Source organism: Stylophora pistillata, chromosome 9 (genome assembly GCF_964205215.1).
Source record: "Stylophora pistillata chromosome 9, jaStyPist1.2, whole genome shotgun sequence".
Taxonomy (NCBI): Eukaryota; Metazoa; Cnidaria; class Anthozoa; order Scleractinia; family Pocilloporidae; genus Stylophora; species Stylophora pistillata.
This window is the reverse complement of record NC_142527.1, coordinates 2,953,129-2,979,756: the sequence shown is the minus strand read 5'-3', so window position 1 is coordinate 2,979,756 and position 26,628 is coordinate 2,953,129. Positions and strand designations below refer to the sequence as shown.

At 38.8% G+C, this 26,628-nt stretch overlaps 2 protein-coding genes across 2 annotated transcripts; one reads left to right on the top strand and one right to left on the bottom strand.

Moving 5' to 3' along the window:
• Window positions 1-523: 523 nt before the first annotated feature.
• On the top strand, window positions 524-10,383 carry LOC111326335 (Fanconi anemia group B protein). The gene is made up of 11 exons (XM_022930308.2): window positions 524-1,455; window positions 2,689-2,766; window positions 3,518-3,623; window positions 4,353-4,420; window positions 4,701-4,778; window positions 5,191-5,322; window positions 6,578-6,620; window positions 6,983-7,109; window positions 7,258-7,723; window positions 8,393-8,607; window positions 9,209-10,383. Exons 1-11 carry the CDS (start codon window positions 580-582, stop codon window positions 9,606-9,608), a joined length of 2,589 nt encoding a protein of 862 aa, XP_022786043.2. The 5' UTR covers window positions 524-579; the 3' UTR covers window positions 9,609-10,383.
• On the bottom strand, window positions 9,629-26,628 carry LOC111326325 (phosphoribosylformylglycinamidine synthase). Its single transcript, XM_022930299.2, has 11 exons — window positions 25,723-26,628; window positions 24,644-24,771; window positions 24,036-24,164; window positions 21,399-21,659; window positions 20,379-20,609; window positions 19,107-19,319; window positions 17,423-17,580; window positions 16,776-16,907; window positions 15,029-15,259; window positions 13,202-13,582; window positions 9,629-12,106 (listed from the first exon to the last, which is right to left on the bottom strand). The coding sequence occupies exons 1-11, from the start codon at window positions 26,619-26,621 to the stop codon at window positions 10,760-10,762; spliced, it is 4,110 nt and encodes a 1,369-aa protein (XP_022786034.2). The 5' UTR covers window positions 26,622-26,628; the 3' UTR covers window positions 9,629-10,759.

The following is a 26,628-nucleotide window of genomic DNA, read 5'->3' as shown; positions in this document are numbered from 1 at the left end:
AGCGTCAAAAATCGTTCAAAATTGGTTGATCAGGCGTTCATGGAGAAAAATCAAAACATGTTATTTTGCGATAGTTTATTTGTCAGACCCTTATCCTGATAATTATCCTTGTAATTAGTTATACTCAGTCGGAACTGATTGGCAAGATGAGTCAGATTTAACATAAATGGGCTTTTTTTTCATCTTTCAATCCTCAAGTCAACTTAGGTGTTCAAAGAGTAAGTTTAATTTGTTAGAAATAGTTGTTCTTAAAAGAAAAACTCTCTTTACTAACAGGAACACGGAAGAAACTCCTGCAGAAATCTTAACAGGAAAGTCCTTCTGACAACGTTTTCGTTATACTGATTCGAATAGATGTTGTTGCAATATATCTTCAGCGTTACTTTGAGAACATGGAATTTCTATTCTGATCAGCGTAACGAAAACGTTGTTACATAGGCTCTTCTTGTCTTCAGCAGAATGCCAGTTAGTCTTGAGGCCAGGTCTCACAGCACCTCACTTGAGAACTTCCGGAAGACTGGGGGAGAGTTGCGACCAGAACTCCGCGGGAATTTCGTGTCCAGTAGACTTGGATAAAACATGGCCGAAGACGTGGCTGCTAACAAAGTATTTACGACCTTTAGAGGCGATGTGATATTCTTTTCTCTCACTAATACGGGTATCAAAGAAGAAAGCTGTATTGAAGCTCAAATCTTTGGCTTTTCTAAATCCTGCAGATCCTTCACAAGAATTGCAAAAAAAATGCTACCCCTTGGAATTTTAGGAGGCGAACTAGAAATCGTATCTGCCAAATGTTTGTTGAACTCAACAACAGGAATGTACCAGCCTTTTATTTTGCTTCACCAGAATCGAATGAAGTATTCCAGCACACAGGAATTGCATGTGTTGCTTCTAGATAACTTCTATTCGGTTATTCTGTCGGGCAGTTTTGATGTAAGTCACCTCTCACCGACACAGAACATTGAATTTTATTTTTGTGATGGCCCTACAATTTGTTGGACTTTTAAAGGGGTCATGTACTTTGCGTGCTATGATTCCATTCATGAGAAGTTTACAACTGATTCTGTGACAGTTGATCACTCAATGGATGAAAGATCAGGTGTAGAATTTAACCTCTTGTGGTGTGGGTTATTAAGAGACCAAATTGTTGCCATGGGAGCAAAATCAGAAATGAAAGATGATTCCAGCACCTTAACAAGATGGGTATGTGTCAATCATACTTGCAATGATATCCAAGAAGTCTCATTGGTTCCAAGTCTGTATGTTCCCATAGCAACATGCTGCCTTGTAAGAGAACCTTTAAATGTAGCAGAATTTGGAGGTAATTCTTCATATGAGGATGTGGATGTTTATTTAGCAACAAACCGGGGACAGCTCCTAAACTTTCTCAATGGAAGGCTCAAAAGCCATTGGCAGTTACCATTTAAAGACCCTTCCAGGATGTGGAGTTTGGAGGTAATAAATGTAACTCTGCAGTAAATTTTTTGATCTTTGGAATAATGTTTCATCTTGTAGCCTGAATTTTCAGTAAAGAGTGGTGCTGAAAAAGACTAATGGCAGTCATAGTGATGTTTTGGCAACCTCAGTGAAAGTCATCATTAGAGTTGTGGTCAGTTGAGAAAGGTTCTCTAAACCTCAGTCACTGCTACTAACAGCATGGTTAACATTTGAGCTTCACTATTGAGTGGTCTGTTAGGCATTCTGTGGCTCAGTCTGTCGTAGAGGATCACCTTCCTGACACAGATTTGCAGAAGCTGTAATGTGGGTATCAACAAAATGGATGGGAGTTTGTGATGCCTGTAACAACCTGTGATTAGAGTGAATTTCCTGCAAGTAATGTTTTACAATAAAACATAGGCAAAAAGAGTACACAATTTAAAAATTTCAAGTCTTCTCTCAAAGTTCTTACATAAACACTTTTGAAATCAGGAAGTCAAGGTTTAAAGTGCTAAGCTTACTTGCTTCTTGGCTGCGCTGTTTACATAACCCAGCTGGGTGTGCCTCTGGCATGACTCCGTTAGGGATGCAACGATGTAAGTTATAGAGGATATTAAATGGCTGCTGGGAGATACAAAATTTCTCTTTGAGTGTTGAAAAATATTTCACTTGCTCGCTCACTCACTTGTGAAATATTTTTTCAACAAGAGAAGACAAATTTTGTATCTCAAAATGGCCATGTAATATTCTATTTATTATATAAACACCAATGAAAAACCAAACCATTTCACTTTGGCTATGAAAGGCACATGCTATTTATTATATAACCATTGTAATGGTTATTCTTTTTTTCTTAATCTATCATGTTAGCCTACTGAGCCTGGGGGACACGTTGCAATTGGGTCTTTGCTGTGTTCTTCTCTCCTGTCACGTCATATTATTTTATATTTTTCTTATACTATACTATTTTATATATATAATTTCATATCTACATAATGTATACAACTTTATATATTTCTCTAAATATATTATATGCTATTTTATGTACATAATTTCTTGTAACGAATCACAATAAACTAAACTAATGGTGTTATTTTCATGTGTGAAGATAAGATGCTATTTTCACGTGTGAAGACGTCACTTTTTCTTATGAAAGCTCGCCTGGTGTTTCATTGGTGTTTACATAATAAACTAATTTACACATAAAAAAAATTACTCATTTGTTATCATGTGGATATTATTCAATTCCAGCTTACCCCAGATGAAGTAATGGTAATCATAGCATCAAAATCAAACAGAGTTGCTCTGATTGACTGCAGAAAGAAACAGGTGAGATTTAGGTAACATTTACGTAAAATCTCGCACACTCAAATTGTAATTTATTTGTATGTAGTAGCACTGTCTGTAGGGTTAATATTGAAATATTTTTTAGTGGTGAGGGAAGTTGGTTTTTCTGTCAGTGTTAGAGGCTAAGGGGTATTAGTATAATTTCAGAGCTGAACAAAGAGTTTCCAGCAATCTGATTGGTCGAGTGGTTCCTTATATGACGTTATATAAACTGCTCCGCCTGGTTTATATAAAGTGTTAAATTAAAAGTTAATAAATGTTACTAAAATGTTATGATTTTTGAAATTCCTCTGTTGTTCAGCTCTGAAATTATACTAAAACAATTATTCGCCTCAGGTTCGGTGAATATTGTCGAATAATCCCCTCGACTTCGTCTCGGGGATTATTCGATGATATTCACCAAACCTGAGGCGAATAATTGTTAATTAGAAATTCAAAGAATTTTCTGGCTACTATGCAGAATTCTGCTGCTAAATTTCATCTTCTAACATATTTGTTTCCAATTTGGCATTTTTCAAGGTTATTATTCTTATCATTCCTAGACTTTGGTAAGGTCGATAACAGATTTATTCTACTTGATTTCCTTCTCTTCCTTGGTTGACTTGGTAAACAAAAGCACAAAAACAAACATTAAATAAATATTATGGCAAAGCCATGATCACTGTTTATTAGCAGCATTGCAACTGTGCAATACTGAAACAATTATTATAGTTAATAATTATTTTATTTACAGGTTTTGAAAGAGTTGGAGGAGGTTGCATGTGTTCTGACAGATGACTTCTTAGAAAATGGAAATGAGCAAGTTCTTTTGCTGCCTCCAAATCTCACCATTTCTGATTGTAAGGGTTTTCTTGTGCGTGATTATCCCTTAAACTCCCACGATCCAATCAGTAATTCTTCCCACATACTGCCATACTTACTTGTAAATGACACTTGAGAATTTGATCTTTTATCAAAATAACACTCTCTAACTGATAAACTTGTCTGTTCTCATAACTTGTTTATAAGATTTCTGATTGGAGCTGCAGGGAGAAATTGCATGTTAATCTCTTCACCATACAGAGAGGGCTGGGTTCTCACCCCAGTCTGGTCACTGTGTTGTGGTTTTGGGCTAGATACTGAAGCCCTTGCTGAGCCCAAGAATATAAATGCGCCATTTTGATCTTTCATGAAAACCTCTTGAAACTGATGAGATGTACCTCTTTCTAGCCAGGATTATAAATGGGCCTTTGGTACCAGCCAGTTATCAGACAAAATTGACAAATTGCAGGGAGGGAGGGGTAGGTGCTGGTGGTGGTTTACTAACTATTAAAAAAAAGCCCCGGTCACTAGAAGGGTTGATAATGCCATCCACAGGATAAATCTCTATCTGGTGGATAGAGCCTTATGATTTGTAAACACTTTTCAGCTGGATAGCACTTTTTCAATTGGATAGCATTGTCTGCCCTTTGAACAACTCGCCTAAGCTTCTTATCCAAGTTTTTTTTAATCTCTGTTGCTATATGTACCTCACAATTCCTTGACTTTCTGAAGAAGATAATGATGAAGCTTTCCCTTTTTTGTGACAGCTGGAGAGTTTTCCAAGTTTTATTTGTTAGATGTTGCAAAAGGAATGGTGGCCATTGAAAACAACCAGGTAATTAGTTTGGAGAAGAGAGCAATTTGATTGTGTGGCAAAGCCATGAATTGTTTTAGATTTGCTGTCTTCTCAACAACTTCATTATACAATTATATTGAACTGAGTTCCATTTTGTTTGTGTTTCAAAACAATACAAAGTCTTACCAGAGCTCTTTTATTATTTTGCTGTGTTTTGTTATCTAACTGAGATAACAAATAACTTTGTATAATTGGGTAGAATGCTGTGTCATTCATACTGGTCATCAGGTAGTTAGCATATATTATATGTTCTTTGCAGGATTCTTTTTCTGCCCAGTCACAAACAGTAACAGACTCACTTCAGAAAACAGCAAGTGCATTAAGGTCAACTTTACAGGTTAGGTTACATGTGCCACACACAAATGTATTTCTTCTCCTTGTTTGGTTTCTATTTGTTACGAGCTTCCCCACCCTTCCTTGACATGTTCGTTTTTCCTTGAAGACTCATCCTTTTTCCAGCATCTCCTTGTTCTTTTTTCTCTCTCCTTCACAGTCATTTCACTTGGTAGTTATCCCTAACCAAATTTTTCATTGTCACTTTTTTGTTCTGTTTCTATTGGGTTGTGCTTTTCACCTTTTTTTTCTCCATTTCTCCTCATCTCCCACTTTCATTTCATGTGCCTTCTTGTGCTTTTCATTCTCTTGTTTCTCATTTTTTTCCTGCTCTCTATTCCTTGTTCTACTCCTTCTCTAAATTGTTGAAGTGAAGTTTACATTTGATTGGGCTTTCAAAACAATTTCTTTGGTAGGCAAGGGAATCTAATCTGCGTGAGGCTAAAATGGAATATCATGAAAAACTAAAGATGGTGGAGCACTGTTGTAAAGTACTGAAAGACATAACTTGTTCCTCGGGAGCATGCAAAGAAGAAAAAAGGAAAAAGGTATGACTCTCAAATTAAAATTTTAGAGTTGAGTGGTGGGAATAAATAAAAAACACTCTACTAATAAAAGGAGGTTCTGAATCAACAAAGGTTGACTAATTTAAACCTAGCAACTGGTCTGAACCTTCTCACAACACCCTAAGGATAAAGATGATTACATTTCCACCAGCCATTTTCTTAAAATTATATCAATGGGTGTTACATAATTAGCTTTTTCAGATCATCTGAGAGGTTACATCATCACTGTAGTAACTACTCTGTTGAAAACGAATGATGATACAGTTTAACCGCAATTATCTGGACTTGTTTGATCTAAACAAAATGGTCTTGAAAATCGAGAATATGAATATTAATAAGGAACAAAAACTGAGTGGGAATTAACAATTAAAATTAATGAAACATGTTTTTACATTGGCCTTAAATGTTGAAGTAAGGGAGTTTGTCTTAAAAAAGAATATTGCTTGTGCATTGAGAGTTCCATCATTCTTCAAAGCTGCATAATCTGAATAGTGTCAACATGGTTTCTAGTTGCGATGCATGTGAGTGCTGCTTTTGCTTTTTGAAAATGAAGCAAACTTGCCTTTACTTCACTTTTCAATGCTGTAGTTTTAAAAATAATATGACTACGGATCTTGATCATGACAAATAAATATTCATGACAAAATTGGGACCAGAGAAAAAGTCTGGATAATCGAGAAATCCAGATAATCAAGATCTGGATAATTGAGGTTTGACTGTTATAGTAATGACAATAATGATGATAATAGTAATAATTATAACAATGACAATTACAGTCAAACTTGTATTAAGTGGTTACCCAAAGGAATCTGGGGCAGATCCAGGATTTAGTCAAGGGGGGTTCGGAGAATTGTTCCCCTTCTGAAGGGTCTGAGATTTTGGAATTAGGTCTCTGGAAACATGATTTCCAGCATTCTGAGGGAAAATTTAGGAGGTTCGACCGAACCACCCCTAGAATCCACCCCAGGGAATGGTGGGGTAGCTGCCTAATACAGGCTCCACAGATTAGGGGTATTGTAAAAAATTATAACTAGTGCCACTTTATGCCATACTTGACCACTTAATATACAGAATCTCGTTCAAAAATATGTACTTACTTTGGTTTAGGGAGAAAATCATGGATTAAAAATTACTTGAAAGATTGTTCTTAGTTTTATTTGCATGGTCCTGCTCTTGGTGACAGTTCAATGCAGGTGGAGAAGTGACAGCTCACAGTATTTAAATTTATTTTCTTAAGTCTTCAGGTCTTCAATGTCTCTTGGAAGGGGATCTTAGGGAAGGTAGAGGAAATTATGCATTTGTAAGCTATTATTCTCAGCCTTTGTTATTGGAAAAAAATATGCTGTTTAAGTAGACAAGGTTTTTAATTATTTTGTGGAAAACGTCACAAGTCTCATAAAAATGTTGGAATCATTAATCCCACAGGCATGGTTCCTTTTCTTGTTGTGGTCATTGTGTTTTAGTTTTTGTTTTGTTTTGGTAAGCAGTTAACTCTCATTGACCATTCCCTCCCACCAAAAAGTAGACAACATTTCTAGAGAATATGAAGCAACTTTCATTGTTACTTCTTCATCATCTTCTTCTTGGGAGAAATGTGTGGTCTGTGTCTGGCTTACTCTAATAAAAGTTTTTGTTTTCACAGTTAAGTCAGACATGAGCAGTCTTCTGAGGTCAGAGCCAGTATCAGCCCTGAATGTCAAGGAAATATGGCAGCGTATCTTGTATGACCAGTGGTTAATTGGCATTGATGTGGAGAATACTGGTGAGAGGTAAATTGGGCTTATTCTGTGCAATACAAGTCTATACAAGACCAGAACTTCACTCATGTTGTTCCATGATGTTCCTAGTGAAATCTTTAGTGTTGCTTCATCAAATCTGTAACACACCCTTATCACTTGCTATTACTAAACATTTCAGGACTGTGTGTGATCTCACAGTTGGACTCGTGAGCTGCCAGTCTATGGACACTTCATATTTATCTGAGACTGCATACTGTAGTAACCACAGATACCCACGTCAGCAGCTTAAGAAAGGGGACAGTTCAGATTCTTTTCAGTTTCCATCCTTGAAGAAGAAAAGACTTGAACATCCTCAACCTTTGACTGATCTCCAGCAGTTGTCACCAGGCAACCAAACCAGTTTGACAGCTGTATGTTCCCTACCAAGATTTGCATTGTTTGACAGTTGTACCATGAATGTGGTGGTGACATGGAGAAGTTATCATGACAATGGAAGCACTGATCAGCATGCCATGCACTGTGGACAAGTAACATTGTGTGTGGCACAGGTTATGGATAAAAGTCTACAGTTAAACAGGAGTTTGGATTCCAAATCATTGAATCAAGATATTGCAGCCTTGAGATCAGTCTCAATTGAAACAGAGGTAATTGCAATGTAACTTATTTTTAATGCTTGTTCAACAAGAAGCAGAGTCACTCTCAACTATTGTCTTCTGTGAGTCTTGCACTTCTTCTGTGCTTAGCAACCTCCCATTTGCATCCACAACTCAATAGTGTATGCTGTGGTATTTACCATTTGTTAAAGGGAGCTGTCATTTATCAGAGGCAGGAGGGACAGCTGGTACAATTTTGTTTTTTTAACCAGGATTGGTGCAGTTTTCATATGCCCTCTCCCAATTTCTTACAGAAAAAGCTTCACTCTCCCCCTCCTGTGTTCCAAAACCTTTTGACCCTCTCCACTCTTAACATAAATTTTGGTTGTATAAAATGTAACAACCCTCCCCTCATTTACACCAACCTTCCCTCCACTTCCTTCATAAATGATAAGTGACTAAGGGATCAGCCTCCTTACCCTCTGTTTTTAGCACTCTCCAACAAATAATCTTGCCTTAAGACATCCTTTTCCCCCCCCTAATACCCAATGAAGTTAACACCTAAACAAAATTAATCTTCACAAAAGAAAATAAGAGAACTTATCAATCAACACTAAAAGAAAAAAACTTGAAACTTGTTATGTCACACAATCTCTCTGACTCTTGTTTCAAGTGTTTTTTTTTTTGGTTGCAACTGTGTTTTCCTTTTCATCTCTCCAGCTTGTGTTGCAAAGAAGTATTTCAAAACCTCACCACATCATTGCACTTCTGAAGAGTTCAATGAAAGAGGTGCCAGTTATACAGACAAGAACTGGAGACCGCAAGGACATCTATGGCCAACTCATTTCAGTTCTTCATGAGAGTGGCCCTCTAGGTGGCACTGGAATATTCCCAAAAAATGACCTCCAAGAAGGAAAAGTAACCCTTATTACCAGGTACCTAACTTGGATTGTTTATTTGTTGTTTAAAGGTTGACAACATAGCCGCAGGTGGATGAAAATTTTTCTCAGTCACCTTAAATTTCTTTGCAATTGTAATACAATGTAGAGGTGTCTTCACAAGTTGGTGGTAAAATGTTATGAACCTTCTAGATGTTGATTTAGATTTTGCAGTGACAGGAGAGAATGAATGATAAACAACATTTACGGGTGTGTAGCATTAATTTTCCATTTCCAAATGGTGTAAACTAAGAAATTCAGTTTCCGTTTCCTTGCTTAATTTTGATATTCTTTCCTTTTACTCTATGTCACCGATTATCCTCTTAATGGGTACGTATTCGGCTATCTTACATTGATTATTCATTGGCTTAAAATTGGTCTTCCCAAGGCTGTACTCTACGAAAAACGAAGGGAACCCAGTGCTCTGAAAATGAAATCCAGGGTACCCAGCATATGCTTTGTATGAAAAAACTAAAATTCCTGAGTCGCCCAAGAGCAAAAGTAAGGCGCCAGGGGCCACCGGGTGCTGCTAGACTACAGCCTTGTCTTCCTCATGAAATGCTTCATAAGGGTTTCTATAAAATTCACTTCCTCACAGAAACAAGGATCAAGTGTTCCTGTTACTACACAGGCTACGGCAAATTCTACCCGACGATGTGCGCATTTTGGCGGATCCTGAACGGGACATTAGTGCTGTTAAAAACAGTTTGACCGCCATAAATCAGGAGATTACAAACTTGGAGCAGAATCTTCGCAACATGCTGCAAAAATCCAGCAAATCTCACCGAGGCCCACTTGTCAGTGATGGGCGTGGCCCTTCACGTGGAAGCGAGGACGGTGATGGCCTTGCAGGTATAAGGGAGAATTTTGAGCGAAAGAGGGCCAGGGAAATGACAGAAAAAGAAGAAGGCGGAAGTGGAATGGATGATTTTGAAAAGTTTTGGGATGATGTTGTCAACGATCAAATGAGAGTTGATCAAGCTGTTGCAGAAGTCTGAGGCAGAAAGACAAGTCGAGGTCACGATGATCAACAATGTCACACTTAGACTGTTTTATTGTTGACACAAACGATCACCGCTATTCTTCTACATAGAAGAAAAACGTTCACTTTACAAATGAATTTAATATCACAGTATCTAGCATCACAGTGAGGGAATTCCCAGGGATTCTCCTAAGGTATAGCCTTCTGGCTTTTAGACTCTAGTGATTCAAAGATTCAACAATAACACTAGTTTGTACTAACCTTCACACTAAGGAGCAATAAATATAATCTTCATAATCCACAAGATTCGAATAGCTAAAATAAAACAAACTAAAAACAACCTAATATTGATGCAGCCCATTTTAACTGAGTGTTAAACCAAAACCAAAGTCGTCTCAAAACAAAGGAAACGCCGCAAACAGTAAAGTGAAAAAAGAGAAAAAAGACTGTGCGAGGCGCGGAAAAACGTGTGTGAATGAGTTGTGATTGGTTTTAATTTTACATCTGAAGGGTTGAGAGCAAGGCGTCGGGTTTATATAAACCAATCCCATCCGCGCTGTTCAAAAAAAAGAGGAAAAAAGAAGAGCAAAAAAAAAAAAAAAAAGGAAAAACAGCAATTCCGGATTACTTTCAAACTGAATTCTGATAGGGTAAAGACTTGTCGAAGGCCTTAGTAACTGTTCTTATGTAGTCAGGAAATCCGCCAACGGGTGACAGTATCCCTGCTGAATTAAATAATATATTCTCCAGAACATCAGCACTTTATGTAAATAAAGAAGTTATACTTTTCATTGAAGGGATGGACCATCAGGAAAGCAGGTGGGAAGTTAACATATACGAATTTTTTTCTGTGATATCCCTTCCACGATGTTTTCTCACGGGATAAATTTCGGAGCCCAACTGCAAATAACTTTTAGTGCAAGTTTCATACCCAGACTTCACGCAATCAAGCAATGACTTGACACTTGGGAAAGATCTTAATACGAGACCAAATTTGCCCTTACATGGTTTAAAGAACACTTAGATCTATCTCCCAGCCACCTAAACCCACACAAACATTACTTCTCCAATAGTCCATCTCCTTCTGGAATGCTATCACACATTCGCCATTAACACAGCGATATTCAAGGTGAACAATCTCTACACATAGTTTAACCTTAGAACAGTTTAACCGTTTTGTGTTTCCACGCACCATTTGTAAGCATTTTGGAACATCTGAAACCAGGGCGATGCTTTCAGCGAGTCCTGCCAATCACGCGGCATCCAAGGCCACTGCCACAGCAATGTACATCTCTCAGGATGGGGCATCATCGCCAGATGTCGGCCATCCGGAGAGCATAGACCAGCCATACCCTGTGGGGATCCGTTGGGATTGAGCGGGTACTGAGTGGTTGGAACACCGTCGTCGTCCACAAAATACAGGGGAACCAGCTTGTTGGTGGTGACATTCTGAAGCACCCCATCGTTGCGGAATTGGATTCGTCCTTCACCGTGTGCAACCCAGATACCTAGGACAGACCCCTCCATACCACGGAACATCATGGCTGGACTGGACTGGATGGAGACCGTCACGAAACGAGATTCAAAGCGTTCTGAACTATTGTGAGTAAAGCAAACCTCCTGATTGGATCCTCTCGCATGGGTATCCTGCCCTACCCAGCCCAACAGGCCCATCAACTGACAGCCATTGCATACTCCCAAACTGAAAGTGTCCTCCCGGGAGTAAAAGGCGTCTAACTGTGAGTGCACAGTGCTGTTTATGTTGCACACTGCAGCCCAGCCTTTTGCGGAGCCAAGCACATCTGCATAGCTGAAGCCACCCACGAACACGGCACCACGGAATCCATCCAGCTTCACTGATCCATTGCAGAGGTCGTGCATGGTGACATCCCATGCTTCAAAGCCAGCCATGTGAAAGCTTGCCACCATTTCTCTATCGCCATTGCTGCCTTCTTCTCGTATGATGGCCACTTTGGGACGGACATCACTCAGTGGAGATGCAGGAACAGGTTCGAATGACAGTTTGTAATCTGGAGCATGTCTCTTTCTAAGACCAACCTCCTCTTCCTGGACACACCGTGGATTAGTCTGCAAACGCTCAAGCTGAAAACTTGTGGCCTCCCAGATATCTCGCAGATCAACCATGTTCTGCTCCAGCACGAGCTCACCTCCTACTTGAAGTGAAATTATTGCATCCTCTCCCACTCCAACAGCCTTTCCTATCTGCAGACAAGGAACTCCCTTTGCAAGGAAAGCATTGATGACAAACTCAGTTTCCTCTTCTCTTACTTCCACCACAATTCCCAGTTCTTCGGAGAAAAGAACATCGGCTACCTTGGTAACCGTTGGACTGAAATTGTCTTGGCATGGGATGTTAATCGACAGGCCACAATTTCCAGCGAAGGCCATTTCCAGTAGGGTAGTGACCAGTCCTCCATCACTAACGTCGTGGCCAGAGACGATCCTTCTTTCCGATATCAGCTGTTGAGTTGTTCTGAACGCAGCCTCAAAAATCTACACACCGAAAAAAGAAAAGATATTCCTCAATCATTCATCACCGTTAAGGAACACAACGGTACAAAACTCTCCGACCCTGTGTAGTTAAATATGCAAACCTCAGCGTCGTTATTGCGACGTTCAGGCGAGAAAAACGGTCATGGTAAAAACACCAATTAACTCTACGCTGAATATTCATATCATCCCCGATGATGCTGTTGATCGATGAAAGCTTAGATGGTTAACTTTTTATTTTAATAGTAGTATTGGAATAACTAAACCTCCAACATCATTATTACTTGAGTTTTAAGGTCGGCACACACGAGGGGACTAGTCCCTGCGACTAGTCCCTGCGACTAGTCCGTGCGACTAGTCCCGGCGACAAGTCTTTGAAGGGTTTACACGAGGGGACCGGTAGCAGGGACTAGTCCCTTAAGGCGACCACACGAGGGCACTCAATTGCACAAGAACATGGGAAAATTAAGAGGCAAAAGATATTCCTTAGTCTGGGGCGTTACACGAAAACAATGAAAATTTGGTAACTTTTCATTGTAGCACTATTAAACATCAACGCAAATGAACTACACTTATTCAGTCGGATTATTCATGCTTTTACGAGTTCCGTTTTTGTTTTTGTTTTTTTATTTTTAACAGACACAGTCAAATAGGGTAAAAATTCCATCAAAACGGCTCCAAGACATCTGTATATGTTTACAAAACTAGAAATAGTTTTTTATTCTTCAGTTGTAGAAATCTAGAATTCAGGGAAAATTCATAGAAACTGTAATGAGATACAATGAAATATATGAAGTTCATATATTTTGTACTGCGGTATTAGATACATATGATGCACGATCCTCGCAGTAGATAGCGCTATTTAAGCAACAGCGAAAATCAGACCTGAAAAAAAAAAAAAAAAAAAATGCTCTTGTGCAATTGAGTGCCCTCGTGTGGACGCCTTAAGGGACTAGTCCCTGCTACCGGTCCCCTCGTGTAAACCCTTCAAAGACTTGTCGCCGGGACTAGTCGAAGGGACTAGTTGCAGGGACTAGTCTCCTCGTGTGTGCCGACCTTTATGCGTTTACCTAGCTAGGGCTTTAAGAGTCATCTCACCTCGGCGTTGTCTAAATCGGGAGATTCGCTGCCAAGCTGATTATAAACCTGTGCCAGGGCACTTCCTCCAAGTCTGTATCTGGAGTCGCTGCCAAATTTGATCCACAACAGGTTTCCCTTTCCATCTGGAATCTTAAGATCTGGAGTGACTGTGGCACGGATATCAGGACAGGCAGCATACACTGAAATGACCAGCGATCCAGGAGATTTGACTGTGTCTTGACCAACCCTGGCAGCCATGCTGAGAGAATCCTTCCCTCCATCTACGGCAACACCTAGGGATGCCATCACTTCACACATGGCTGCGCAAGCATCATACAAGGCAGCTCCCTCGCCTGGTAGCTTGGCAGGCCACATCCAGTTACCACTGCATTTAACATCCTGGTACAGGAGACAAGACGTTGAGCATAGTTTTATTCGGTAGGTTGGATATCAAAAGAAGGCTTGTTTGATCTCAATGTTCAAAACCATGCTCTACACCCGGATAAAACAGACTGAAGTCAAGATAAAGAATGTTTAGCAAAAGAAATCAGCATTCAAGCCAACAGACCCACAAGGCACCGCAGTTTGTCCCAGTTTCTGTAGCATGAAACGACTTGGAGTACTGATAATACCCCGGAAAGGGATACCAGTCCACTGTTGAGTTTCTCCCTACTCTCCCCCACCCCTCCTCCCCCCGAATTTCATCAGGTTTCCATGGCAAGTTTTCGACCACCATGATTGGCTTGTTTCGAAAAAGAGAAATTGAAAATTTCATTTGCCGAGTGAATTCGCCTACACTGCAACTTGTAGATCGGCCCTTCATGTTCTTGTAGGCTTGAAAAGTATTCAGTTTTATATCACGCTCATTAAATATAAAATCATCTTCCAGCCCGAAAACTACAATTCTACCAATTCTCCATGAAGCCATCACACAGAAAGAGAGAAGTTCTTTCAGTCTACAGCAGGAGTAAAAATTTTCTTGATCAAAATTACGTCCCGATCTGAGATGTCAGTGAGCCCATGAACAGAATGTAAAACCTTTAAGAGAGGTCATTCTGTGGAATTCAACTCACTATTTCAGTTATTCTGGGAAGCTTTCAGGTTGAATGGTTCACCTAAAATTCACCATCCAAAGCATCTCACTTCCTGAGACTGACGAGGGGCTGACGCTCGGAACGTCAGCTTTAGAAACGCTTTGCGATGGCCAATGCACATTGTTAACGATGCAGTTGATTAAACCAAGTCTAACAAAAATAAAAAACGGATGACTTGACAGATAAAAAAGAATTCTTGTTCTGTCGTTAGATTCTGACTTTTCTCAATTTTTAGATTTTTATGGCCAAGAGGACCATTACTTACTGAGACATTTTAATACCAAATCGTTAAAAAAGAAATATCCTAGGACAAACATACCTAAAAATAGTTACTTTTATTGGATTGTGGACGAATGGAACAGTTTGCCTCTTGAGGTCCGTTCGGCATGCAATGTTGACAAGTTTAAAGCTACTGTTTTTAAATTTGTAACAAAATTGTAAATATTTTTACAATTTTTTAGTGAGTTTATTGTAATTTTAATGAGGTGACTTGTTTTTATATGGGGTCAGGCAACTCTTTTACAAATCAACCTTATGGCAATTTTTCCCTCTTTTTCTTTCTCTTTTCCTGTAAATATGCCATGAAATTGTAATAAATAAATTGAGAAAGATGTCATTCATACAGTACAAGGCTGGCAAGACGAAAAAAATCCGAGCTTTGAACTAGTAATTGCAAATGAGACCTTACGATTTCATGGTAAATTTTAGGTAAAAAGTGTTGACTGTTTCATAAAGTTGTAAAGCTTAATACCTTCAAATCTGATATTCTTGCAAAAACCAAGTTGGTCAGTGCTTCTCCCACAGCCATGCGTGCGCCACACCCTGGGTCAACAAGACCTTTAATCGGCTGCTCCCCTATGGCGGTTGCTGAGCCAACTGTATCAAAATGCGTCAGTGCGGTAACCGCCACGTCGGCCACAGGGGTATGCAAGGGACCCACGCACTGTTGCTGGGCAACCAGACCAGTCACACTGCGGTCAACCTTAAAGCACAATCAAATGTTTCGCCTTTAACATAAGACAAATAAAAACCTAAGCAGCTTTCCAGGTTCCGTGACATTGATAAATTTTACAACGGGTTTCAGTTTCTGAGAGAGAGTTTTAGTAGAACCTCCTCTGCAAAGAACATAACTCACTATGTCTCTATACATTTCCTTGGCTACTGACTAGGAGGATTTGTATAACAATCAAGAATTTCTTGATTTGTAGCTTTTTCCTTGATTCCCCTGACCTAAAAGTTTACAAAACAACAGTCCACCCTGCTCAGAGAGTAATTTTGTTCAAGAGCCACCACTCAGATATATACTTAGTTACCAACAACCCAAGGAAAGTAATGTGTAGGTGAGTTTGTAACAGAATCTTCTGGATAAATTCAAAAGATTCTCGGGAAATCACCCTTTTTTGTTGGAAGCATCAAGGTTGAATGATACACAGATATTCATCAGTCAAAACAGCCAGCTTCCAAAATGTACAACAAGACAATACAGCTTAAATATACCTTTGAATACCATGTATACATTCTTATTACATTCTTCCACAGGACTAAAAAGAATAATGATAAGTTGCATATACGATGATGTATGAGACTGTTTTATTAATCATATTGATTATTAGTATAATTTCAGAGCTGAGCAGAGAGTTTCCAGCAATCTGATTGGTTGAGCGGTTCCTTATATGACGCTATATAAACCACTCCACGCGGTTTATATAAAATGTTAAAATAAAAAGTTAATAAATGTTACTAAAATGTTATGATTTTAGAAATTTCTCTGTTGTTCACGATATTCACCAAACCTGAGGCGAATAATTGTTAAATATCCATTATTATCACTTTCTTCCACGGGACTTAAATGAAAAATGATCTCCTACATATAAAATGATGCAGGAGGCTGTTTAAATCCTATTATTACACGACTCAGGCAGTCAGAGGGCCAATAACTAAAACCAACCAATCAAAATGCTCTATTGCCGGTCCAATATTCAATATCCAATATTCTCTAAATATTGGACCGGGCACTGTCCCGGGCACTGTCCCGGATGGTCCCGAATGATACCGCACTTGTGTCCCTTTGAACGTCAGTCGTATAATGAATCTCTTATTAACCAAGCTTGCTCGGGACCGTACTGGAAGAATATCGGCCCTCGGTCCGTACTGTCAAGACCTCGGGCCAATATTCTCCCGGTATGGTCCTTGCGCTTGGTTAATAAGATATATTTATTATCTATTCTCTTATATTATACCTACAGACAATAGATTTTATATATGTAGAAGTGACCTCTTACCTACAGTGAATAGTTTTATGTGTTCAGGAATATGCATAGTAAAACAATTATTGAATTCAGTTTTCACATGATTAGATTGCAACAATTATCAAGGCCTCAGTTTGTGTTATCTGCCTCAGCCTTCCGCTTCAGCAGATAACACAAACCTTGATAATTATCACTGTCATGCTCAACCTCATCCAATAGTTGTTCATTGATTGATAAAATTAACTCTACCTTATTTGTAAGATATCTTTTGCTACCAACAGCTGGCAGTCGTAAAACCCTCTCCAGCATTTCTTTGACTGTGAGTTCAGGTTGTATTCGCAATGGAACTAACTTGGACTTTACATGTTCAAACTTAAAAACCTGTAAGTGGAAAAACTTCTGCCTAAACTTCAAATATTCATGTATTTGCATATTAGATGTTGATTCTCTGTCATTTTCCCCATATGAAAACTTATGTCAAGATTTCATGCACTGGAGAAAATACGAATGAACATCACATATAAAAGACAAGTTTCCTTAATTTTACTTAAGTGAAGAGGTCTGGACCCCTTGTGAAAAGCAAAGAATACTGAAGAAAACTGCCGTCAGTCACAGTGACCAATGTTTTTGCAACAAAGTGAACAGTCAACAATAAAGTCTGAGACTTTTGATTTAACCATGACAACAACCTCCAATCAAGGTGCAGTAACCAACAACATCCCCATCCAGCAGTAACCTCACCCGAAGAGCAAATTTATTTTTCTTTAATACCACATTTTGAGATTCCTTGACTATTCCCAGCCTTGAAAACAAACTTAACCCAGTTTTCCACCCACTCAATTAAACACTGATAGTCAGTAAACAGGGTAGACATAGAGAAGATAACCATAGACTACCTTTCTTGGCATTTTGCCGAGTACAACTTCAAGTTCAAGGTCCACAGGATGTGTGGTTATTCTCTGTCTTTTGCTTGGGATGCCATTTTCCTCCAAACATGGTCCATTCTTTGAGTCAGTATTAGGTTCATCATCCTCAAGCACAATTTTCCCATCACCTACAAAATTTGGGAAAACATTAAAAAATGTCTGCTCTGCTGAAAGCTGGTCTACATACAAAACTTTGCTCTTTTTAAGTATGGAGTTTGTAAATAAGTTTTAGTTACAAGACATAAAACATTAGATACTGCCCTCACAAGACTACACTACATGTACATACAAAGTGCTTTTGGAAATAACTGTTACAGAACTAAAGCTAAAATTGTTTTCGAAACACTGAATGGATTTGTCTGAAGGAACACATACTTCATGTTGTGACATGATTTCTAGTTGTTTGCAATTACTGTCAAAAACAAATTGAGTAATTAATTTGATTTTGACACTAGCAAAATCACAAGCTGGCTTTTCTCGTCCTTCTGTCAAGATCATGGAATGAGTTATGATGTTTGTGTGGAAGGAATCCCACAGCAAAGACCAGACCCAACTACGTATTCAACCCAAGTGTGTGGAAACAGGTAAAGGTATTGAATTTTGGCCGCAGCCAATAGGGGCCAGGGTCATGCTATTCAGAGGTGGGTTAAGATAACCCAGGGTTAGTGTGAAATTTGATATCAGATCTAAAAGCTTAAAAAGAAAATAATAATAATACTTTATTTATATTGCTCATAAATCTATATGCATATAATCTATGCGCATTACAAATGTCTTTAAAAAATACTAAATATATATAAATTATCTATATGTAATGTGAATATAAGATTATAATAAGTATTAATTATATGAAGAAAATTAAATATAGCCCTATATAAAACTATTTACAAATAAGTACATCAAATAAAATAAAATCTAATAAAAAGCTAATCTAAAAAAGTAAGTCTTTAGGGAGCTCTTGAATTTTGACAGGTTTCTCTCATTACAAAGCTCCAGAGAGAGGCTGTCTTGGTACTGCAGCAGAGAATGCGCGATCACCTAATGTTTCAAAGTTTTGTTCAGTTGTAACAACAGAAAATCCAGTTTAATTCCATTTATCTACAATTTGACATTTGAATGCTCTAAAAAAGAATTGGGAAAATTATCCCAAAATGGCTTTTGAACAGAGAAATATAGAAACTGGGATTTAAATTTAACCCTTGGTTGGTGCTAACTGGCCTTTGCACAACAGGGCCCACAGCTCTAACAAGTGTGCCATACCTAATCCCCCCTAACAAACTTATTAGAAGTCACTTGGATATATCAACAAAGTTGAAGTGGTAAATTGGCCACTGTAACGATTACAAAAGCTGACGTTTCGAGCGTTAGCCCTTCGTTGGAGCGAATAGAGAAATTGTTGGTTGTGTGTGCTTTCAAAGGCAGAGAATGGAGCTACGCACACACAACCCACAATTCCTCTATTCGCTTCAACGAAGGGCTAACGCTCGAAAAGTCAGCTTTTGTAATCATTACGGTGACCAATTTACCACTTCAACTTTATTGATATATCCAAGTTATTTCGTTACTCCCACCAATGCAGCCCCAAACAGTTTCTCTCGAAACTATCAGCCTTTATTATTAGAAGTCATACATGTTTGTCCATGCCACATCTAACCTGTTATTTCCCCTACAAAGGACACAGGCACCTTCTCCCTGTCACAGATCAGTTGAAGCAGGTCTCTATCTTTGGCATGCACCAACAAGGCGTTGCTCTCCTGATACTCAGCACCCCAAAGCTCCAGAACAGAAATAGTTGGATCACCGAGAATGAAGTCTTTCACTCGAATCACAGCCCCAGCTGGTTCGGATATCTCTTTAAGAACATTACCTGAAATAATAATTCATAATATCAAAATTGTAAAATGAAATTTCTTACCCACAATATCCATAGAGAAATTTGAAAATGGGACTCATGTGTTATTTCTTCCCCCAGTCCTGATATCATCTCCCACAAATAAAGACTGCATTTGCTCTTCAACTCTCAAGATCCAATTAGTAATTATACCTACCTACTACCATTTTTTTCTGTTACTTGGTCACCAAATAGACTTTAAAGTGCTGATGGTCGAGTCCAAAGCAATACTAAACTCCCCTAAGATCAAAACCAACTCCAACACTATTGACCATGTGTTTTCTTCATTTTTATTCTCATGCCGCATGGGCTCATGGGGTCAACACACTCATGAGGGCTCATGGGTCACAGAACTCATATTTGCTGGTAAATTAGACAGAAGAACTTGGTCCTATATCAAAATATTTCCCTCTAACTGATAAGCTTGTTGTCACTACCTATTTACTAGATTGATAAAGGGCTGCAGAGAGAAGTTACAGGAGTCAAAGGATCAACAAGTTAACCGCCTCCCTGTTAGCTCAATTGGTAGAGCACCGCACTGTTGTGCGGGAGGTCGTGAGTTCAAATCCGGCTGGACCAACACTCAGGGTCTTTAATTAACTGAGAAGAAAGTGCTGCCTTTGTAATAATATCTGCCAATGGTTAGACTTTCTAGTCTTCTCGGATAGGGATGATAAATGGAGGTCCTGTCTCCTGCAGGGTTGGGGTAGGAGATGTTAATTTCCCACACACGAGATTACTGTGTGATGGATGTCCTTCCCAGGGTGGGATGGGTGGGTAATAAAAGGGTTAGGTGTCAATTGGAACGGAAGTTCTGTTCCTTTCTCCTGCCATTCCTGTGGCGAATAAATTAAACTTAAAACTTAAAACAATAATTACATGCATGTCTAGAATCATCTCCCCCACTGAAAAGACAAATGGTAGTTATTTTTCATTCTTCAAGGTAAAGATATTCCTTACAAAAGATATGAGAAATTCCGGTCTCCCGTCAATATCTTAACTACTAAGGAATTCTTAATGACTTCCAAATCTCACCATTTCCCCCTGCACCCTGATCATGGATGCTACAAATCAGGTTATCAGACCCCATCTCAATACAGGCTCTGATGGCTCTATTCAGTTTCTGTTCCATTTCAGCATCACCACGCTGAACAGCACCAAAGTCCAACTCAGATTCATTGTCTCCTTGAACCTGAATTGACGATGCAGCACCACCACCAACACCAATACGATACACAGGCCCACCAATTTTGACCACTTCCATACCTTTGTGAGAAAAGTACAGTGCTATGTTGGTTAATGTTATAAACATTCTCTGATCAAACCTTCTTCAACAGTTTCTCTTTCTGAAATGTGTTACATGTTGAGTGCACTGTTGTAGTAAGTGTTACCACATGGATAGAACCAGTCTTCCTGACTTAAACCTATACTCGTCTGGCTCATATATCCCAGCAATCACAATATGATCATCATACCTAAAAATACAGGAACTTTCGGTAAGTTTACAAATGATTTCCAGTATTGGGTTTTACAAATAAATGGCACCCTCAAATTTAAACCTATGTTGGTAATGCTGAAAATTCAATAAAATAATGCTTGGCCAGCTAATTGCAGAAATACCACTTCACTAGTTGCTTTATTCTTTAAAAACTGGACTAAGTTCTGGCAACTTTTAGGATCAGTTTCAAAAGCATCATGTCTCTTTATAACATAAATAACATAAAGCTTGTACTCTGATTGGTCAATTCATTGTCTACTATTTACCCATGGGTGTACACTGCTGATCTGAGTGAATGTTTCCAAGTAAGGAAATGTTTTGCAAGAACTAGTTTTTATGTTATAAAACAAATGGCGAACACCAAAGCACACACAATTGCATTATGGATGTACTTGGGAGGTTTGCTAAGTACTCACGAAGCTAGAGTCACTATTGGCTATCACCTTAAGCAACTCTTATGCTTCTTTCAGGCTTAGCAACCTCTTGCATGCTCCCTAACTCAGTAGTGTACGCTGTGGTGTTTACCATTTGTCAACTTGTGCAGTGTTTAAACTTACCTTTCTCAGGCTGCAGTTTGGTCACGCTTTCTCCATCAATCATACCAATACCACCACTGAACATGATAGGTTTGACCCATTCACGCCGCTGTCCATTTGGTAGCATCATACCAAATGACCTGGCAAACCCAGCCAAGACTGGTTCACCAAATTTATTGCCATAATCTGATGCTCCATTACTGGCCTCTACCGCAATTTCAACAGGAGGAGCCATATTGTTTGGATAAACAAATTCTGTGTCTTCCCAGGGAAGTTCATAACCTGATAATGAAAAACAAGTAACTGCATACAGTTGCAAGGGAAATTAAGAACTTGGTTTAAGACAGCTTACCATATTTATTCATCTAAAAGCCGAGTGATTTTTTCACAAAACTTTACCAAAATCTCAAAAATTTGAGCTAGAGAAGGGTTCTCGGCTTATAGGCGAGTGTTTTTCCAAACATAATTTTTTCAAAACAGCAAATTCAAAGGAAACATAGATATATTCGTCTATAAGCCGAGATATTGCATGCAGAAGTAAATAACAAAACAAGTTGAAGTTAGTCATTGACTTTAAATATGCAGATGCTTCCAACGCAGCGGTTTGTTGTTTTCGGTGTGTAGTAAATACGGCTTACTGTTCGTCCTCAGTGTCGGTGTGGAATTCATCATCTATCTCCTCCTCATCCACTAGTTCTGCCGTTTATTCCGAGTAGATTGCTTCAGCTTCCAAGCCGTCAAGAGTATCAGAGATTCTGCAAGTTTTGAACGAGTGTATAGAGCTTGCAAAAGTGTTTTAAAAATTTCGAAACTGACCAATCAGAATTGCCCATTCCCACAATTGGTAAACAAACTCATCAATCGTCACATGTTACCGTGTTGAAATTTGCAATCACGTAAAAAGAAAACTTATCTTGGCTTCTCTGCTCTGTAAACTAATCAAGTAATCTCTCAGCCAGCCGCAAATATTTCTGAGTGTAACGGCCCATCGTTGTGCATTTCGCTGACATCTCAAGCTCTCCATTAAAGAGGTTCTCTTGATCTTTCCTCTAGTGACTCACTGACTCTCTGGTTATCTCAAAATGTGTTTTTGATGGCAATAATGCATTGAAACTATTTTCTGTTTCAAAACTTTTGCATTCATTTCAGTTTGTGCAAGAATGGAATTCTCTGAATGTGTTCTCGGCTTATAGCCAAGTATTTTCAATTTACACGTTTTAAGAACCTTCCAAATTAAAACAGACTGAAGTTTAGGGTCTCAGCTTATAGATGAATAAATACAGTAGGTTAATTTTACATTGTTTTTCTCAGCCTGTAGTGGAAAAAAAATGCAAATCGGATTTGCTCCATCCCATCAATCCAGAGAATGATTAAGAAATTTCTCCTTAAAAATATCAACACATTGGTGAGAAGATATGCTACAAGGATAAAAAAAAAAGTTACAACGAGGCAGAGAGCAAGAAGAATTAACTATAAAATCTAGAAAGCAATAAGGTGAGGCCACAAATGAATTTCAAACAACATGATTAAATGTTTAACTGTATTATTATTATTATTATTATTATTATTATTATTATTATTATTATTATGTAGTGTTCTCCGTTGATTCAATCCAATAGAGCATTCCTTTTACCACATGAATTTTCAAGGATTCCAAGCAGTTTTAGGCAACAATAAGAGGTATTAGTATAATTTCAGAGCTGAGCAAAGAGTTTCCAGCAGTCTGATTGGTCAAGCGGTTCCTTATATGATGCTATATAAACCGCTCCGCGCGGTTTAAATAAAATGTTCAACTAAAATGTTAATAAATGTTACTAAAATGTTATGATTTTAGAGATTTCTCTGTTGTTCAGCTCTGAAATTATACTAAAACAATTATTTGCCTCAGGTTCGGTGAATATTGTCGAATAATCCCCAAGACGAAGTCGAGGGGATTATTGGACGATATTCACCTTGCCTTCGGCGAATAATTGTTAATTACAGGTGGTAAATTTGAACAGTTGTTTCCTGAAAAGGAGAACATACATACCACAAATATCTATCATGTCAGAATCTAATTTAATGATCCAAGGCCTTATTTATATGGTCTTGCGTTCCCAACACAGTCCCCCCCCCCCCCCCCCGAGACAACTCTACAGATTGTTAATATGAAATTTAATATCTGCTAACCTCCATTTGGCCAGGCCAGGATAAATATTTACAGAGTGGCAAACGACAGGAAAAGAATAGCTGTAATACACACGTGCTCTGGTTATAGTGTGCATGCATTTTCTGATCAGATTGTCTCATCTTGGGTGGGCGAGATAAGGTGTTTAAATGAGAAGTTGTCCCATCTGCCAGGGTTACCCTACCTTCTAGGGTGAGAGAACTTATCCCCCCCCCCCCCAGTTATCTCACCAACCTGAAATGAGTTCACAACCTCATGTAAACAGGTGGCTGAATTTAGGTGAAAAGTTAGCTCACCCAGGGTAACTCAGGTAGGGTTGTCTCAGGTACCCAAGACCATAAAAATGGGGCCTTTGTCTCAAATTGCTCAGTGCTTAGTACATTCCTCCAACAAAAACAAAAGAACTTAGCTTCAACTCTCTTTAAAATCAGTTTCTTTTCCTGAGCAAACTTTATCAACCTTCACATAGAAACACGTATTTTCTTTCTCACCTGGAATATGAAGATTGCCGAAGCAATATCCAGCTGTACCAGCAACAACATGTGCCCCTCGACCAGCAGCCTGAACATCACGGATCCTTCCTCCTGTACCAGTTGTAGCTCCCGAGAATGGTGCCACACCTACCAGAAAGAGAAAGACCTCCAAGTTAGCTTTGGCTAAATACAGTTGATTTAACTATCCATTTTAAAATCACGGGTCTAAACATTAGCACTTAGACAGATTCAACCCAAATATTCTTCACAATTTTCCTACAAATGTTTCATCATCAACAAGAAGGGAAAAGAACTTTTTAATGCTTAAGTTCCTGGTGGTGAAACTTTTTTCAAAGGACAAACAACAATTTCAAGTACCACATCAGTATGTAGGTTCTCAAAATTGGTCTTAATACATTTCCTGTCTTACTTAAGAGGAGAATTTGTGTAACGATCAAAATCTTTCTTTAATTGGTGATCATTTCCTATATTCTCCTGACCTTAATGTGTGATTCAGGGGTGATATTGTAAGGAGAAATTAGATGCTAGTCACTCTTGAGGGTTAAAGTATTAAGGCCTGTGCAGCGTGGTGAAATTAATTCCTATGAGAGGATGTCATTTCTAACCTGTGGGGAAGTTGTGTGTTTCAGCAGTGAAGATGATGTGCCTCAGACAGTTGTGCTTCAGTTGAAACTTGGCAGCTCGTTTACAATCTTCAGGAAATAGGGAAGAGACCTTGTAACCAGTTATTGCACTGAAAAATAAGAACAGCTTCTTATTCTGAATTCTTATCTGGCTCACCTTCAATTTTACTGTGACTATCTGTTAGTCATTAATTACATAAGAGTCATCAAAATTCTGTTCTAAACAAAACTTCACCCTTTACTCCCTGACATGAGGATCTTTATTCTCTATACTGTTCTCTAAACATTACTTATAATCCTAATATGGAGAAGTTGTTTGTCAATCAAGAGCTTCTTAAGTTGATGACCATTTCCTTTATTCTCATGACTTACATGTTTGATTCAGGGGTGGTACTGTGGGAAGATATTAAATGCTGGTCACCCCTAGGGATTGAAGGGCTAACCTTGTCCCTCTACCTATTTGTTGCTTTTCCTGTTATAAAAATATTTTGTTTCTCCACATGATGCCATTTAGAGTACAAGCAAGACTTGCTCACAAGTCGCGCTTTTGAGCGTATAGCGAGTGCGAAGCGCGAGCGAGCCAAGTCAAGCGAGCGAAAGCTCACGAGTGAACGACTTGTTTCCCTTGCAGAGTTTCACATCAAGTGATGTCATTTTGGCGTGAACTTCTGCAAGCGCTGCCTGTCAAACTGTCAAAATACTTTTTGCACCTCGCAAAATTGATTAATGGTTTGGTAATGGAGGAGGAAACTACATGCGGGTCCTACCACACCAGAACAGAAAACCAAGCAAACGACTTTGAGAAAGTCTAAGTACAAGCATATTTATACCTTCCCCTGTCATTTCTTTGATAAATAACTCAAAGAAAACATGTTGTAGACTGTAAGTAAAATTTGGGCTCAACTGCAGAATACCCTCGGAATACCATCATAAGGCAAAAATAATGTTTTCCTTGGATACCTCCTTCTTTAAAACACTTATGTCGCTCAAATGATCACAAAATGGTGCAGGGCATTTTGCAGTTATTCCAAAATTTTTTGTTTTTATGTCACTTTCTATACCTGCTATTGTCACTGAATTTAATAACATTGTTATTGTTGCTTGTTTCCTGTGTTTTCATCACCATTTTAAACAAAGAATCTTCCACTTCCAGTCCATCAACTGTCAATCTTCCTTTAAAGAACCAATGGCGTGAATGCTCACTGTTCGACTGAGCCAAATCAAAACATTCCACACTAGTTGGGTTCCTTTTCACTTTCTCTTGGAATAATTTAGCGTAGTAATCCAGATCCCATTCGTCGAATGCAAGTCCTAAATCACCGTTCACCTTTTCCAAAGCAGCACGGCCCTCGGCCATCACATCAACTTCATAACAGCTCTCTGGTTTAACATTGACGTGAAAGCTCGTCAATGGCTTTTCGTAACGGCATTCGGTCATCCTGTCGTGAAGCTTGGCAGCAAGTGCATTCTCATCGTCTCTCGTGATACTCTTCGTGTCACTCTTGTCTTTTGGCGTAACATGAATCAAATATCGAACCGATTTCTCAATACGGTTGATCCTTTCCAAACCAATCGAACGACAAATCGACACTGCGTTGGTCGACCAAGCCGTTGAGAAATTAAGCCTCGGCCCAATTTCAATCAGGACTTTGTAAGCGAGATCTGGGGCTTTAGATTCATTCAGGAACGAATCCGGACGAACATTTTCTTCTTCGAAAGAGTTCTTCAACAACCACAGCAAATTCTTCGATTCAGCCACGTCTAGCTTGTTTCCTCGTATACTTACGTTAAAACATATTTCTGTCGATAGATCAGTTACATCCAGCCTAGCAGACGCCGATTTCAATTTAGAAAGCGTTACATCATGTCGTCCAGTAGACAGCCCAGGAAATCTGTAGAATCGTTCAACTTCGTCCGCCATTTTGATTGCTGCTATGTGCCACGAGAGTGCACGTGACATGTTTGAA

Excerpts from the sequence above, each read along its gene's own strand:
- LOC111326335 (XM_022930308.2), top strand. The coding sequence starts at position 580 with ATGGCCGAAGACGTGGCTGCTAACAAAGTATTTACGACCTTTAGAGGC. Across the intron at positions 2,767-3,517 it reads TTGACTGCAGAAAGAAACAG|GTTTTGAAAGAGTTGGAGGA; the intron begins GTGAGATTTAGG and ends TTTTATTTACAG. Across the intron at positions 4,421-4,700 it reads TGGCCATTGAAAACAACCAG|GATTCTTTTTCTGCCCAGTC; the intron begins GTAATTAGTTTG and ends TGTTCTTTGCAG.
- LOC111326325 (XM_022930299.2), bottom strand. The coding sequence starts at position 26,621 with ATGTCACGTGCACTCTCGTGGCACATAGCAGCAATCAAAATGGCGGAC. Across the intron at positions 24,165-24,643 it reads AACACACAACTTCCCCACAG|GTGTGGCACCATTCTCGGGA; the intron begins GTTAGAAATGAC and ends TCTTTCTGGTAG. Across the intron at positions 16,908-17,422 it reads TCGGCAAAATGCCAAGAAAG|GTTTTTAAGTTTGAACATGT; the intron begins GTAGTCTATGGT and ends TTCCACTTACAG.